The sequence below is a fragment of the Arvicola amphibius genome, chromosome 5 (assembly GCF_903992535.2).
Source record: "Arvicola amphibius chromosome 5, mArvAmp1.2, whole genome shotgun sequence".
Taxonomy (NCBI): domain Eukaryota; kingdom Metazoa; phylum Chordata; class Mammalia; order Rodentia; family Cricetidae; genus Arvicola; species Arvicola amphibius.
In genome coordinates, this window is record NC_052051.1 from 138,850,463 (window position 1) to 138,862,572 (window position 12,110).

The following is a 12,110-nucleotide window of genomic DNA, read 5'->3' on the forward strand; positions in this document are numbered from 1 at the left end:
TTTAACATGAGTTTAACACGCAGGCTTAGGTAGCTGGGGCATTCTCTTGATTTAAAATAAGAAAGTAGACTGTGTGACCAGGATGTCATTAAAGAAATAACCTTGGTTCATGCACACTGAGGTGCTGAAACCCTGGACTCAGACTGCTCTGTGGCGCTACTAGGATCCCTGGTGGGCCACGGTTTACTTGTGTGTCCTTAAGAACTGAATTGTCGTAAGAAATGCAATGTTAAGGAAGACAGATGGAAGTTTAAAAATAAAGCAACAACAATAAAAAAAAGGAAGGTCAGAGTTATATTAATGTGACTGAGAAAAAGCTGAAAAAAAAGGAAGAGGAACAGAGATGAGGAAGGGAAGAAGGGGAGCTGGCTAGCTTTAGGGGTACAGGAGAGCAGTGAAATTGACCACAGAGATGTCTGGCATCTACTGAATGTCCTTTTGTGCTTACAAAGGGCAGACAGGCATTAAAATTCACAGGCAAAGTCATTTGAAAGACGTTTTGAACAATGAGAAACAATCAACCCCCCCTAGGAATATAAATCAGACTATGAAAAACAAACAAACACCAGGAACCAGAGAGATGGCTCAGTCGGTAAAGGCAATTGCCACCATGTCTGACCACCTGAGTTCGAACCCCTGGACCCATGTAGTAGAATAAAAGAACTGACTATGAGAAGTTGTTCTTTGACCTCCACATGTATGCTGTAGTGTGCAGATACATTTCACACACACACACACACACACACACACACACACACACACGAAATGTTAAAACAATTTATATTTTTAGAAGACCAAGCTCCATCAATACCCATAGAACAAGGAAAGCAGTCTATGAAAAAGATTATCTGTCATAAAATAATAAGCAAAAGGGCTCTAACTACCACAAAGTACAGGCCGAGTTAGAAAAACACAGAAGAGATGTTTGTACCCATGCTGTGCCTTTCCAACATTTCTGTGGGCATCAACCCCAGTTCCTTTTCTGGACCATTTATCTGCGTGTGTGGCCAGAGGCACAAACTGCAAAAGTTTGCCCTTCGCCCAACAGATACAAGACTCCTGCCAACTCCCAAGATATCTACACACGGCACAGATTCCGATATTATGATACCAGGCTAGGCAGCGGGAGACGGAATGAGGAAGAAGCGTGTTTGTTATTCACACCGGGCAATCAGCTAGAACTCTCTATGAACTTGTCTGGCTACTTCAGCTTTGTCCCCATTCCACCAGGACCAGTTGGGACCTGTTGGAACAAGAGGTCACCTTCCTGTTCAGGTCCATGTGATTTCATCTTAATTTCAATAAAGATTCTGAGTTTCATGCTTTTTACTTTGGACACAAAAGCCCATAGTACTTGAGTGTAAAACGACAGGGAGGACCCAAAGATCCAACCCATTTTAGGACATGAATTCTGGAGAGCAGATACCCATAGGACTGGATGGCCTCTCTGGGTCTCAGAGGTGGGTGAGGCCTCTTTAAATCCATTTATATACACAAACACAGACAGACAGATAGACAAAGACACACAGACACATATACCCCTGAGATTGTAGGGAATGGAGACTGACCCGATCTCACCAGAATTAGGAAGAAAAACTATTAAAAGGGATTACAGGCTCATCCCCCTCTTTTTAAATCTTTTTGGACACAGAATCTTGGTATGTTGTGATACCCCTCAGTATGCTGTGTATATGTTTTATTACCATTAGTTAATAAAGAAGCTGATTTGGTGAATAGCCAGGCAGAATAGAACCAGGCGGGAAATCCAAACAGAGACACAGGGAGAAAGAAGGCAGAGTCAGGGAAATACCAGCAGCTGCCAGAGAAGCAAAATGTGAGGTAACAAGCCATAGGCCTCGTGGTAAAATATAGAAAAGTAGAAATGGGTTAATTTAAGTTGTAAGATCTAGTTAATAATAAGCCTGGTCCAATAGGCCAAACACTTTATAATTAATATAAGCCTCCAAGTGTTTCTTTGGGAACTGGCAGGCAGGAGAGAAACCTTCATTTACAGTATGTAGCCCAGACTAATCTAGGTCTGACTGGCTTTGAACTTATGATCCTCCTACCTCAGCATCTTGAGTTCTGGGATTATAGTTATGTGCTGATACCCTTGGCATGTGTCGCTTTCTCTAGGTGAAGACCGTTGAGGAGGGGGACAAAAGCTTGAATGGGTACAGACCACAAAAAAGGAAAGTAGGGGGCAGAGAGTGGAAGGGGAGAAGACTAAGACGGGTAGAAAACCTAAAGGGAAACATGGGCACGACTTCACGGGAAGCAGAGGGTCTTGTGCTGAGCTGGGGAGGCCACCTGCAAGGCTGGAAGTCAGAGCAGGAGATACTTGGCCATGAAAAACTGTGCCTCTTGCTAGAATCTGACTGTCAGCAAGGAAAAAAATAAATCCAAGTCATGGACACGCCTGGGGTCCAAAGAGAAAAGATCTGACTTTGTCAGGAGCAGTCAGGCCACAAGACAAGGCCACACTGGCTTGTCAGGGTGGGGCAGGCAGCAGGAAGCAATAAAGCCACGGGGCAAAGTATAAGGACAAAAGTCACTCACTTTCTACCAATGTTCATGGTCACTTTGCTGGTAGAGTAGAGCAGTTGCGACAGGACTGTGTGGCCTGCATGGCCTGCCAAGCCTAAGATGATTCTTGTCTGCCCTATTATATGAAAAGCTCCCCATCTATATCGCTGTGTCTGAAGCTGGCCTGATTCAGGCAAGAGGCATAGGCCACTGCAGACTGGCCCTTCGTGGCAATTAGAGACCCATTAAAAAAATTCCTTATGATCCTACACACATTGCTTACAGGATGTGGAGAAATCGGGTTGGGACCGAACAGGAAGCTTCTCCCTTGCTGGCCAGCTCTCTTAATACTAGAAGGTGCGTTGAAGGCTGTTGGGTGGAGAAAGCCATCTTACTCAGCTGTGAGCTCTGAATTGCAATAATGGCCAGCGTGGCAAGATATGACCAAGGGTGTAATAGTGGCATGAATGTTGTGCCGGAAACCAACCGCTCTCTGCTCGGATTGAAGCCCCTACTCCACTGATGGAAAGGTGTGCCTGGAGCTGCAGATCAACCCAAGAACCAACGGCTGAGGCGTTTACAGACCACAGGGGTCAACTTACTGTTCTTCTGAATGGACACAGTGATGAAAGGGTTTTCTAAATCTGTATCTCTTTACCCCTTGCTTAGTGCAGCTCTTTCGGTTCATTAGCGAAGTTTCATGCAGTGGATGGTAGTTAGTGCAGAAATTAACTCCTGGTAAAATGCAATGACCTGTTCTCATCCATATCCTATCCCCTGACTTCTAATGAACAGAGAAAAGAGACATTTCCAAGAGTGGTACCCTCAGACTGAAGATTCGCCAAAGCACATTTATTTCAGCAAGTGTAAACACTGCACGTGAATACTGCTCTTGTTAATCTATTTGTGGGCCATGAGCCAACACAAGACACATAAGTGTATAGTGTATGATCAACCGTATGTGCAGGTATGCGTGTGCATGTATGCAGAGGCCGGGGAAGACATCAGGTGTCTTACTCTATCACTCTCTGCCTTAGTTCCTTGAGACAAAGTCTCTTACTGAGCCTGGAGCTAGACCAGCCTCCAGCAAACCCCCAGCTCCTCTGCCTAACACTAAACTAGGGTTACAGGCATGTGAGTGGCCGTACCCTGCGTTTTACATGGGTGCTGTGGATTTGAACTCAAGTCTTTATGCTTGTAGAGCAAATGATTTTGCCCACTGAGTCATCTCCCCAGCCTCAGGTATAAATTCTTAATGGAGCCACATGAATTCGTATGCACATGTGTATCATGTATTCATTCACTGGTTATTAGTAACTTATGCTAACAATTTAGCAAGTCAAATCTTTTTAAAAATTATTTATGGTTATGATTGGCATGTGTACCTTTTAGATTTCTGAGTGCAGTAGCAAGTTGATTCTTCTACACACAATACTGTTTTTTTTTAAATATATGCACTAACAAAACCTTCTAATTTCTCGACAGAACTTGTCAGATATTGTCACATGTATTGTCACACTGGGGATGATGGGTTTTGACCAGTCCCTTCCTAGGAGGGCATCAAAGAAGGAAGAAGCCCTCCTAGACCACATAAAATATACCAGCCAACTTTGGTACATCTCCCACGACCCATAAAGCATCCACACATATCTGCCACCAGCAGGCCCTCCAGCCAGTCACCTTTCCGGAATGTCTCCCGCTTGTTCTCTGCTTCTCTGTTGATGCGATTCTGCTCTGGCTCAAGTGTAGGCCCCTGATCTTCAAGCTCGTCTTCAGTTTCGTCATCACTGTAGGGAACCACCTCATCGTTGGGCTGGGAATCCTCATCGAAGGTTGTTTCTGAGTCTCTTTCTGTGTTCATTCTGCTGGCAAACTGAAACTACCTAGCGAGAAAAAGGAAGAAGCAGAGAGAATCGTGACTTTCCTGTGTTGGGGCTGTATCTTGCTGCATCCTGTATAATACCCCTTTTACAGAGCACCTCCTCACCGACATGCAAATTATCTACAAATAATGATCTAAAAGTTTAACTTGATAGGCAACAAGAACAAAACTATCATCAGTTAAATGCTAGATAAGGATTAGGGAACAAAGGAGCCAAGGGAGATGGCTCGGTTTATAACAGTTTGCTACACAAGAGCGTGAGGACCTAAGGAAGACACCCACTGTCCCTTCTCGTCGCCTTACATGTACATGTACCCACTATAATACACACACACACACACACACACACACAAAAAGATAACTATTAAGACTCAATCTCTCTCAATCATTCTTTCTTTCTGCAAGGCTGCACAAACCTTAAAGTAATATTTCAAATTATACATCTCTACCCAAGTGAGGTAAATTTAGTGTGATCATACACAATGTTAAAATAAAAATGAAATAGGCTAAACAGTAGTAAAGTATGATCCACGTAGCAAGAATAAGTGCTTTTTGGTTAAAAAAAAAACTTCACAGTACCAAGAATTCACACATTTATTTGCATTATATTAATATATATTCATGGATTTTCCTCCCTGTTTTAGACTGTCGGCAGAGCTGGAACACTGCTGCCTCAAGAGATCTATTTCCTGAATGAGGCTCCATTGAGCCATTAGTTGACACTTTAAATATAATCTCAGACCGAGTTTTCAGGGAACAGGCCCTCCTTCGACTGCCTGTCCCCTACCACCATCCATTTTCCCGACCTAGAATTTGTTTGTGGGTATGCCATTGCACAAAGTGACTCTACACCGGGCACGAGGATGAGTTATATTTATATTGGGAAAATATTGACACAGACTCCTCAGGTTACTTGAGGACAGTCATACATGACCATTCCCTATGTGTCACTCTACTGTGTACTTAGTATAGTGTGCAGTAGTAGCCCACATTCACGGGTGTTCCGGACTAAGGGTTCCATACACACTGCTCCTTCCAAAGTTTCATAGCACTTTCATGACGAAAAGTGTTTCTACTTGTTTTCTATGGAGAACAAAACCAAAACTGAAGGTTAAAAAACCTTGTGACGAAAACAATTTGCTTTTTAAGAAAAACCCCTTTTTCTTTATGTCTGTGCTATAGCTTATTATGTACTTTTCTTCCCCTGTTTTTTCAAGATGGAGTTCCTCTCTGTACCCCTAGCTGTCCTGGAACTCACTCTGTAGACCAGGTTGGCCTCGAACTCAGAGATCCTCATGCCTCTGCTTCCTGAGTTCTGGGATTAAAGGTGTGCACCACCACTGCCCAGCTGCTTACTGTGTGCTTTAGCTGGGTCCAAATTGTTCGCAGAGGAACTCTTCACACGGGTGCATGTTTTACACAAAGCCCAGCATCTTTGACATCTAGAATTGTATTTATACCAACAGGTATAAAAATTTTAAGTTTTATATAGGGATTTTTGCCAATTGTGACTTAAAACAATAAAAACCAGAAGGAAGTCAGTGTCTACCTAAAAAGTGTAAATTATACAACTAAATCAGGGTCCTCAGTCTGTGGAATAGTGCACATGACTAGCAGAACATGCTAACACATTTAGAACATGACTAACAGAGGGAGCACTGAGTGATGCCACACACACTATGAGGGAAAGGTGAGCTGTAAGTCCGTATATGCAGAACAGTGTCGGTCACACAAAGGTCAACACCTGGTATACATCATTTTAAGTCTGATGGCTGGGGCTGGTGAGAGGGCTCAGGGGTTAAGAGAACTGGCTTCCCTTCCAGAGGATGCAAGTTTGGTTCCTAGAACCTCCATTAGGTGACTCCAGCTCCAGGGAATTCAATGCCCTCTTCTGGCCTCTGAAGATTCCTCAAACACATGTTCATATATACACATAGATAGATAAAAATGAGGCATGCAAAATTCTCAAGTTGGGTCACTTGTAGCAACAACTCAGTAAACATTAGCTGGCCTTGTTGCTAGCCATTGTTTTCATCTTTAGATAAGTGTCATTTACAAAGGCAAATAGAAGGGTCCATCTAGACGTTAAGCTTTTCCTGGTCCAAAATTATCTCTAAAATGAATCCATCTCTCATTGGGAAGTAAAACTTGTAGACTACCATCCCCCTAAAAATGGTGTCTGCTTGGTCCGGTCAAGCACGGGCACGACCCTTTCCTCTCTGGGTCCACTCAGCATGCTTTGTTCCATCATGTGAATGGCCAATGGACACACCAGCTTTTGGTTTGGGTTGTTTTTTATTTTCATTGTGGGGTTTGTGTTTCTTTTTAGATTTCTGTAGGTTTATTGACACCGGGGATGTTACTTGCACTCAAATTAACCTTATTTGGTTTTATAATACTGTCGCGTCTATGCTTTAGTTAGTATAGAGGTATAATGTGCTCTCTGTTCTGGGTGAGCCACCCCACATAGATCCATTACTAATCAACTTGTATGATTGTGTTGGCATGGCAATGGTTGAAGTGGGAATGTTTGTTAGGTCTTACCATCTAAACATGTTTCTATATGGTGGTTTCCCACGTTTTAGTATTTTATACACTCCCTGAAGGAGAGCTTGGTCCTGCCTGATGCTCATCAGCTAAACTTCAGTCTCCTCCTCTGTAAGATGGGATAACAGTATCATTATCACAGCACTGCTTAGTTTTCTTAACCAAACACACCTTCCCTGCCTCAGTTGATGCCTTTGGTCCCGTTCTTCTGGCACTAAAATGCCCTCCCCTCAGTCTAAGCCTGAATGGTTCTCACTCTTGGGACTATAACATCCACGTCCCCATCTGCTGATGACACAGAACATGATAGAATATTATGTTCTATATGACACAGAATAGAGGTGGGCACTGTCCACCTCTATTGCTACCATTCTCATGGCGTTTCATGAGTTTTCTTCCTGGCGTTTTCATGGTTACAAACACACCGGAACCTGTCTTGACCATAGTTTCTACAGAAACCCAGAGCCACAGATCTGGCATTCAAAGATCCAGAGACAAAGAGTGCTTTGAGAGGTGTCTGCCAGCAGCATCCTTTGCCATCACCCTCCAGTCTGTACCTACAACCTGGTATCAGATTCCAACAATACTAGATGAAGATGCAAAACTTGAAGCTCAGAAAAGAGGAAAACAAACCAACAAAACAGCTAAGTTCACAAGTCCAGCAAGATGGAGTCTTTCAAAACCTTATATGCATAGTAAACATGACAGGATGCCAGTTAGGTTTTGAAGACCCTGTCTGTAAGGACCAACCTTTTTTGCTTATTACAGTATCCCAGACCAGACTCTCTGTGTGCCATAGAAGATGCAATTTTGGCTCTGTCCTTATAGGGCCAGTAGTCTAGACAGCAGTTGGTAAATTATAGCCCAGGGACTCGGATTGGCCCATTGCCTGTTTTCTTCAAGTCCTATTGGGACATCTTTGCTCATTCATCTAGATATCGCCTATGGCTGCTTTAGTACTGCAGGAGAAGTAGAAACTACAGGGTTCACTATAGAGACCGTGAGGACTCAAATTCTAAAGTACTTATTCTCTGGCCCTTCATAGAAAAAGTCTGCTGACCTTGAAACTGTAATGAAAGCAAATAAGGTCAATAAGACTAGTTAGTCGACACTGAATGTCCAAAGCCAAATAAAATTCACAATGAACTGGGTAAATACCACCCACTTTGGAGATGTGAAAGAAATAAACTACCAGGTGAAGGGGTGAGGAAATGTCCCTTAACAACAAGAGTTGCCGGTTAGATTTTCGGGTATTATTTCCCTCACTATTTCATAGGTGTGTAACCAGAAAAGGTACACACCAGACAACCAACAGGATGACACACTAGCATCTCCCCCTGAAGTAAGGATGCAGTGGTTGTGAACTTTCCTACACACCACAACCAAATAAGGCAGTGTTTTTATTAACAAGCATTTGTATGTATATGTGTGCGTGCAACTGTGTGTATGTGTGTGCACCCGGGCATACATACAGTGGCCAGAGAACAACTCTGGAAATCAGTTCTCTTTTATCATGTGGCTTCTAGGGATGGAACTCAGCCTGTCAGCTTGGATGACAAGCATTCCTAACCAAGGAGCCATCTTGCTAGCTCTCAAGATGGCATTTCCCCCTTAATCTGTATTTTGCAATCAGGTACTAAAAGGAAAAACAGAGCTTGATGTGATGGCACACACCTGTAACCTCAGCATTTTTGAGGTAGAAGCCAAAGGAAGGCTCAAGAGTTCAAGGCCAGGGAGCTGGTTTACTGTTGCCAAGCAAGCTCAAAGACTTGAATGCAGATTCCCAGGACACACAAGTATGGAGCCAGGCACTGGTGGTACAAGAAAGACAGATACAAGCAGATGCCTGGGGCTCACTAGCCAAATGTTAGTTCTGGGTTCACTGAGAGGCCCTGTCCCACAAAATAAGATGGAAAGGAGAGGAAATCAAACCCTGGCTGACACACACAAGAGCACACAGAAAGAGTTCAAGGACAGTTTGGGCTGCTACGTGGTGCTTGCGGCTAATCTGCACTAATCTAAAACTTAGTTTCAAAAACAAACAAAAGGCTAAAGATGTCCAGATAGAGCACTTGTCTAACAAGCAAGACCACTTAAATGGTGCGATGGCACACACTGTAATCTAAGCACTGAGGAGGAGAGGGCAAGAGGATCAATAATTCAGGGGCAGCATCAGCTAGGACAGTGAGGGCCAGCCTGTGCCATGTGGGACAGTGTCTCAAATACACACACACCCAGGAAGAATGGAAACAGCAAAGAGACAAATAATTTATGCTATTTTTCTCACCAATAAGCTGTGGCATTCAAGAGATCTTCTAGTCACCTGTTCTTAGAAACTGCTCTTAGCTTAGCTGTGAGGAGCCACTAAATTGTTTACAGTCTATCGGGTAAGGTTCACATTGCTACATTACCTAAAATGAACAGGGTGTATCTTAAAAGGGAAGGTCGCTTGATTTCAGCATTGTAATAAATACTGTGAATTTATAGAACTAATACTATTCCGCATTGGAAAAATATTGATCTTCCTGACCAGTAATACAGATTGACCTAAGATCAAATCTACCCCATATCATCTTCCTCCTGGTCCTTGGAATTCTCATTCCAGATACCAGCAGGACAGGCAGAAATGTGGCAAAAGGTCGCCATCTCAAGGGACGGAACTGTTAAAACAGTGGTAAAACATGTAAGCCTGATTCACTGGTTATCACAGAATGAAGGATACCCAGCTGGCATGAGAGGAAGCACATCTGCTTTCAGTAGGTGGCATGTGTCTACTCTCCAACAGACAAGGCTCAGTTTGAGATGTCCTGGATCTCTAATAGGCCATCAAGAAACATCCGAGCGTCAGCAAATGGAGACAGATGCTGTGGACCACACCGCAATGAAAACATCCCTAGGCCCTGGTTTATGCCGTAGCCCTCCCACCCCAGCCCCATTCCCCACCCCATGCCAGAACGGGGGCTAGATTCAGTGTAATTCTAGCACTTGGGAGGCTAAGGCAGAAGGAACACAGGTTTGAGGCTAACCTGGGCTAAACTGTGAGGCCAAAGGAAAGAAGAAAAGGAGGAAGACAGAGAGGAAAGGAGAGAAAGAAGGAGCATGGGTCTGGATTCAAACTTCAGCTCCAATACGCACTAGCTTGTAACTTCGGTGCATAACTTAACATTTTGGAAAGTCACATTTCCCATAGAAAAGGGAAGGGGACAACGTTGTCATTCAAAGGCTGTTAAAGAGTTAATGTAGACTACTAACGCTTGTGAATCCCCAGGGTGTGTGAATGCTAAATTCCATGTCCTGTCTTTCCTTGTTCTTGAGGGATCAAGACTTCCAAGACAGAGACTAAATCTCCCACTAAAGGCGACTCTTAGCACCGAACAGCTGCCTAAGAAAGGCACCTTAGTGTGTGTCATGTGAGCCTACCAGATGTTGTGGCTTAGATAGGGTTTTCATTTCCCCAAGGGTTCGTGTATGGGAGAGCCTAGGGCCATTAAGAGTCCAGGTCTAGAAAGAGCCCTAGGCTCTCATAAAGGACTAAGGTTAGTTCCCTGAAGAGGATGGTTGGGAAACCCAAGTTTGGGCCACCCAGCCTCTCTGGCTTCCTGTTTGAGATATGAACATTGACATCACATGAGTCATCAACATTGTGACCCAATGAAGCTACACCTGCTACCAGGACTTGTTATCCAGATTTTCCATATCTGTGAATTACCCAGGCTCTAAGGTCACAAAGCCCAGAAGACAGGAGGGATAAAGAGCAGGATTTCTATAGTCCCCTTTAACAGCCCAGGATCTGAGCACTTGACTACCCAATACCTGGGGTGTGAATAAATGAATGGAGTCACCACTCTTTAGGTGGGGTGGCTCTGAAGGGGAGGAAAGGGAACCTAGGCAGGAGAGGTTAGCGTTGTGCCATCATAACAAAACACCCTGGAGTTGACTTAAATAAAAACAGGAATTTCTGACACTGTTGTAGACATCTAGATTTAAAATGGGGGGGGGGGATAGGCACAAACCAAAACCAAGTTTTACCAGCACTAGGCAAGTTGGGCTGTTTGCATTCATAGTAGTGATGGGAACCTAGATGCAGGCAACGCCCACGGCCCCACTCAATTACATCTTTGTTATCTAGTTAGTTCATGTCCAGGGAGACTCAAGCTCAGACAGGGAGACACAGAACACTCATTTTTGCTCACACTCATTAATCTTTTTTATAGATTAATAAAGCTTTCAAAAAGAAAATGTCTCTTTTTTTCTTTTTTTAAAACATGGGAAATGATTGAGATAGTACCACTCTTTAGCCTTGGCTGGCTGGCCTGAAACTCACTGTGTAGCCCAGGTTGGTGTCGCTTGGTTACTAAGGATAATGATGTTTAACATAACAGTCATTAGGATATCTGAGTATGCACTTATATTCTATGTACTATGCCACATGGTCTTTGCCATGTATTCTATTCTAAAGAGGACTGGTTTTATCTCAAAATGCAGAGCATAAGATGGTCGCCAATGACCCCACCTCCTGGTACCCACACTGTATAATTCCTTCTCTGTGACTGGGAGATGGGCATGGTATTTTGCCTCCAAACAACGGAACATAACGGCAGGTGAAGGAAGGTTATTTTTATTACTGGGTTACAAATATCAGAGCCTTCCTTCTTGCCATGCAGCTCCACCCCTTCCTGGCTTTGATGGAGCAGCTGCCCTATGTAGAAGCTCAGGAGCAAAGAATGAAGCAGGCATCGAAAACAGCCAGCAAGCTGGGCAGTGGTGGCACACTGTTTAATCTCAGCACTCGGAAGGCAGAAGCAGGCAGATCTCTGTGATTTCGAGGCCAGCCTGGTCTACAGAGTGAGTTTCAGGACAAGCTCCAAAACTACACGGAGAAACCCTGTGTTAACACGCGCGCGCGCGCGCGCGCACACACACACACACACACACACACTAAATCAAAACACATACACACAAAACACAAAAAACAAAACACCCAAAAAACAGCCAGTAAGTACTGGAATTTCCTAAGAAATGAAGTTAGTCAACAGCCATGTGAACTTGAAATCATATCCTTCACAGTCTTGCCTTTGAGTGAAACCCCAGTGAAGTGTTTATCTAATTATTCTTTATCAATAAAAACTCGGGAGTCAGATATCAGGGTAAGAAC

The 12,110-nt window shown here is 43.7% G+C and overlaps 1 protein-coding gene across 1 annotated transcript in view; it reads right to left on the reverse strand.

Moving 5' to 3' along the window:
* Atp8b1 (ATPase phospholipid transporting 8B1) overlaps positions 1-12,110 on the reverse strand; it is a 120,555-nt gene that overhangs the window by 63,202 nt on the left and 45,243 nt on the right. The window contains exon 2 of the mRNA XM_038330135.2: positions 4,207-4,409. Within this exon, the coding sequence (XP_038186063.1) occupies positions 4,207-4,387 (181 nt within the window). The 5' untranslated portion in view covers positions 4,388-4,409. The remainder of the gene's footprint in view (positions 1-4,206; positions 4,410-12,110) is intronic.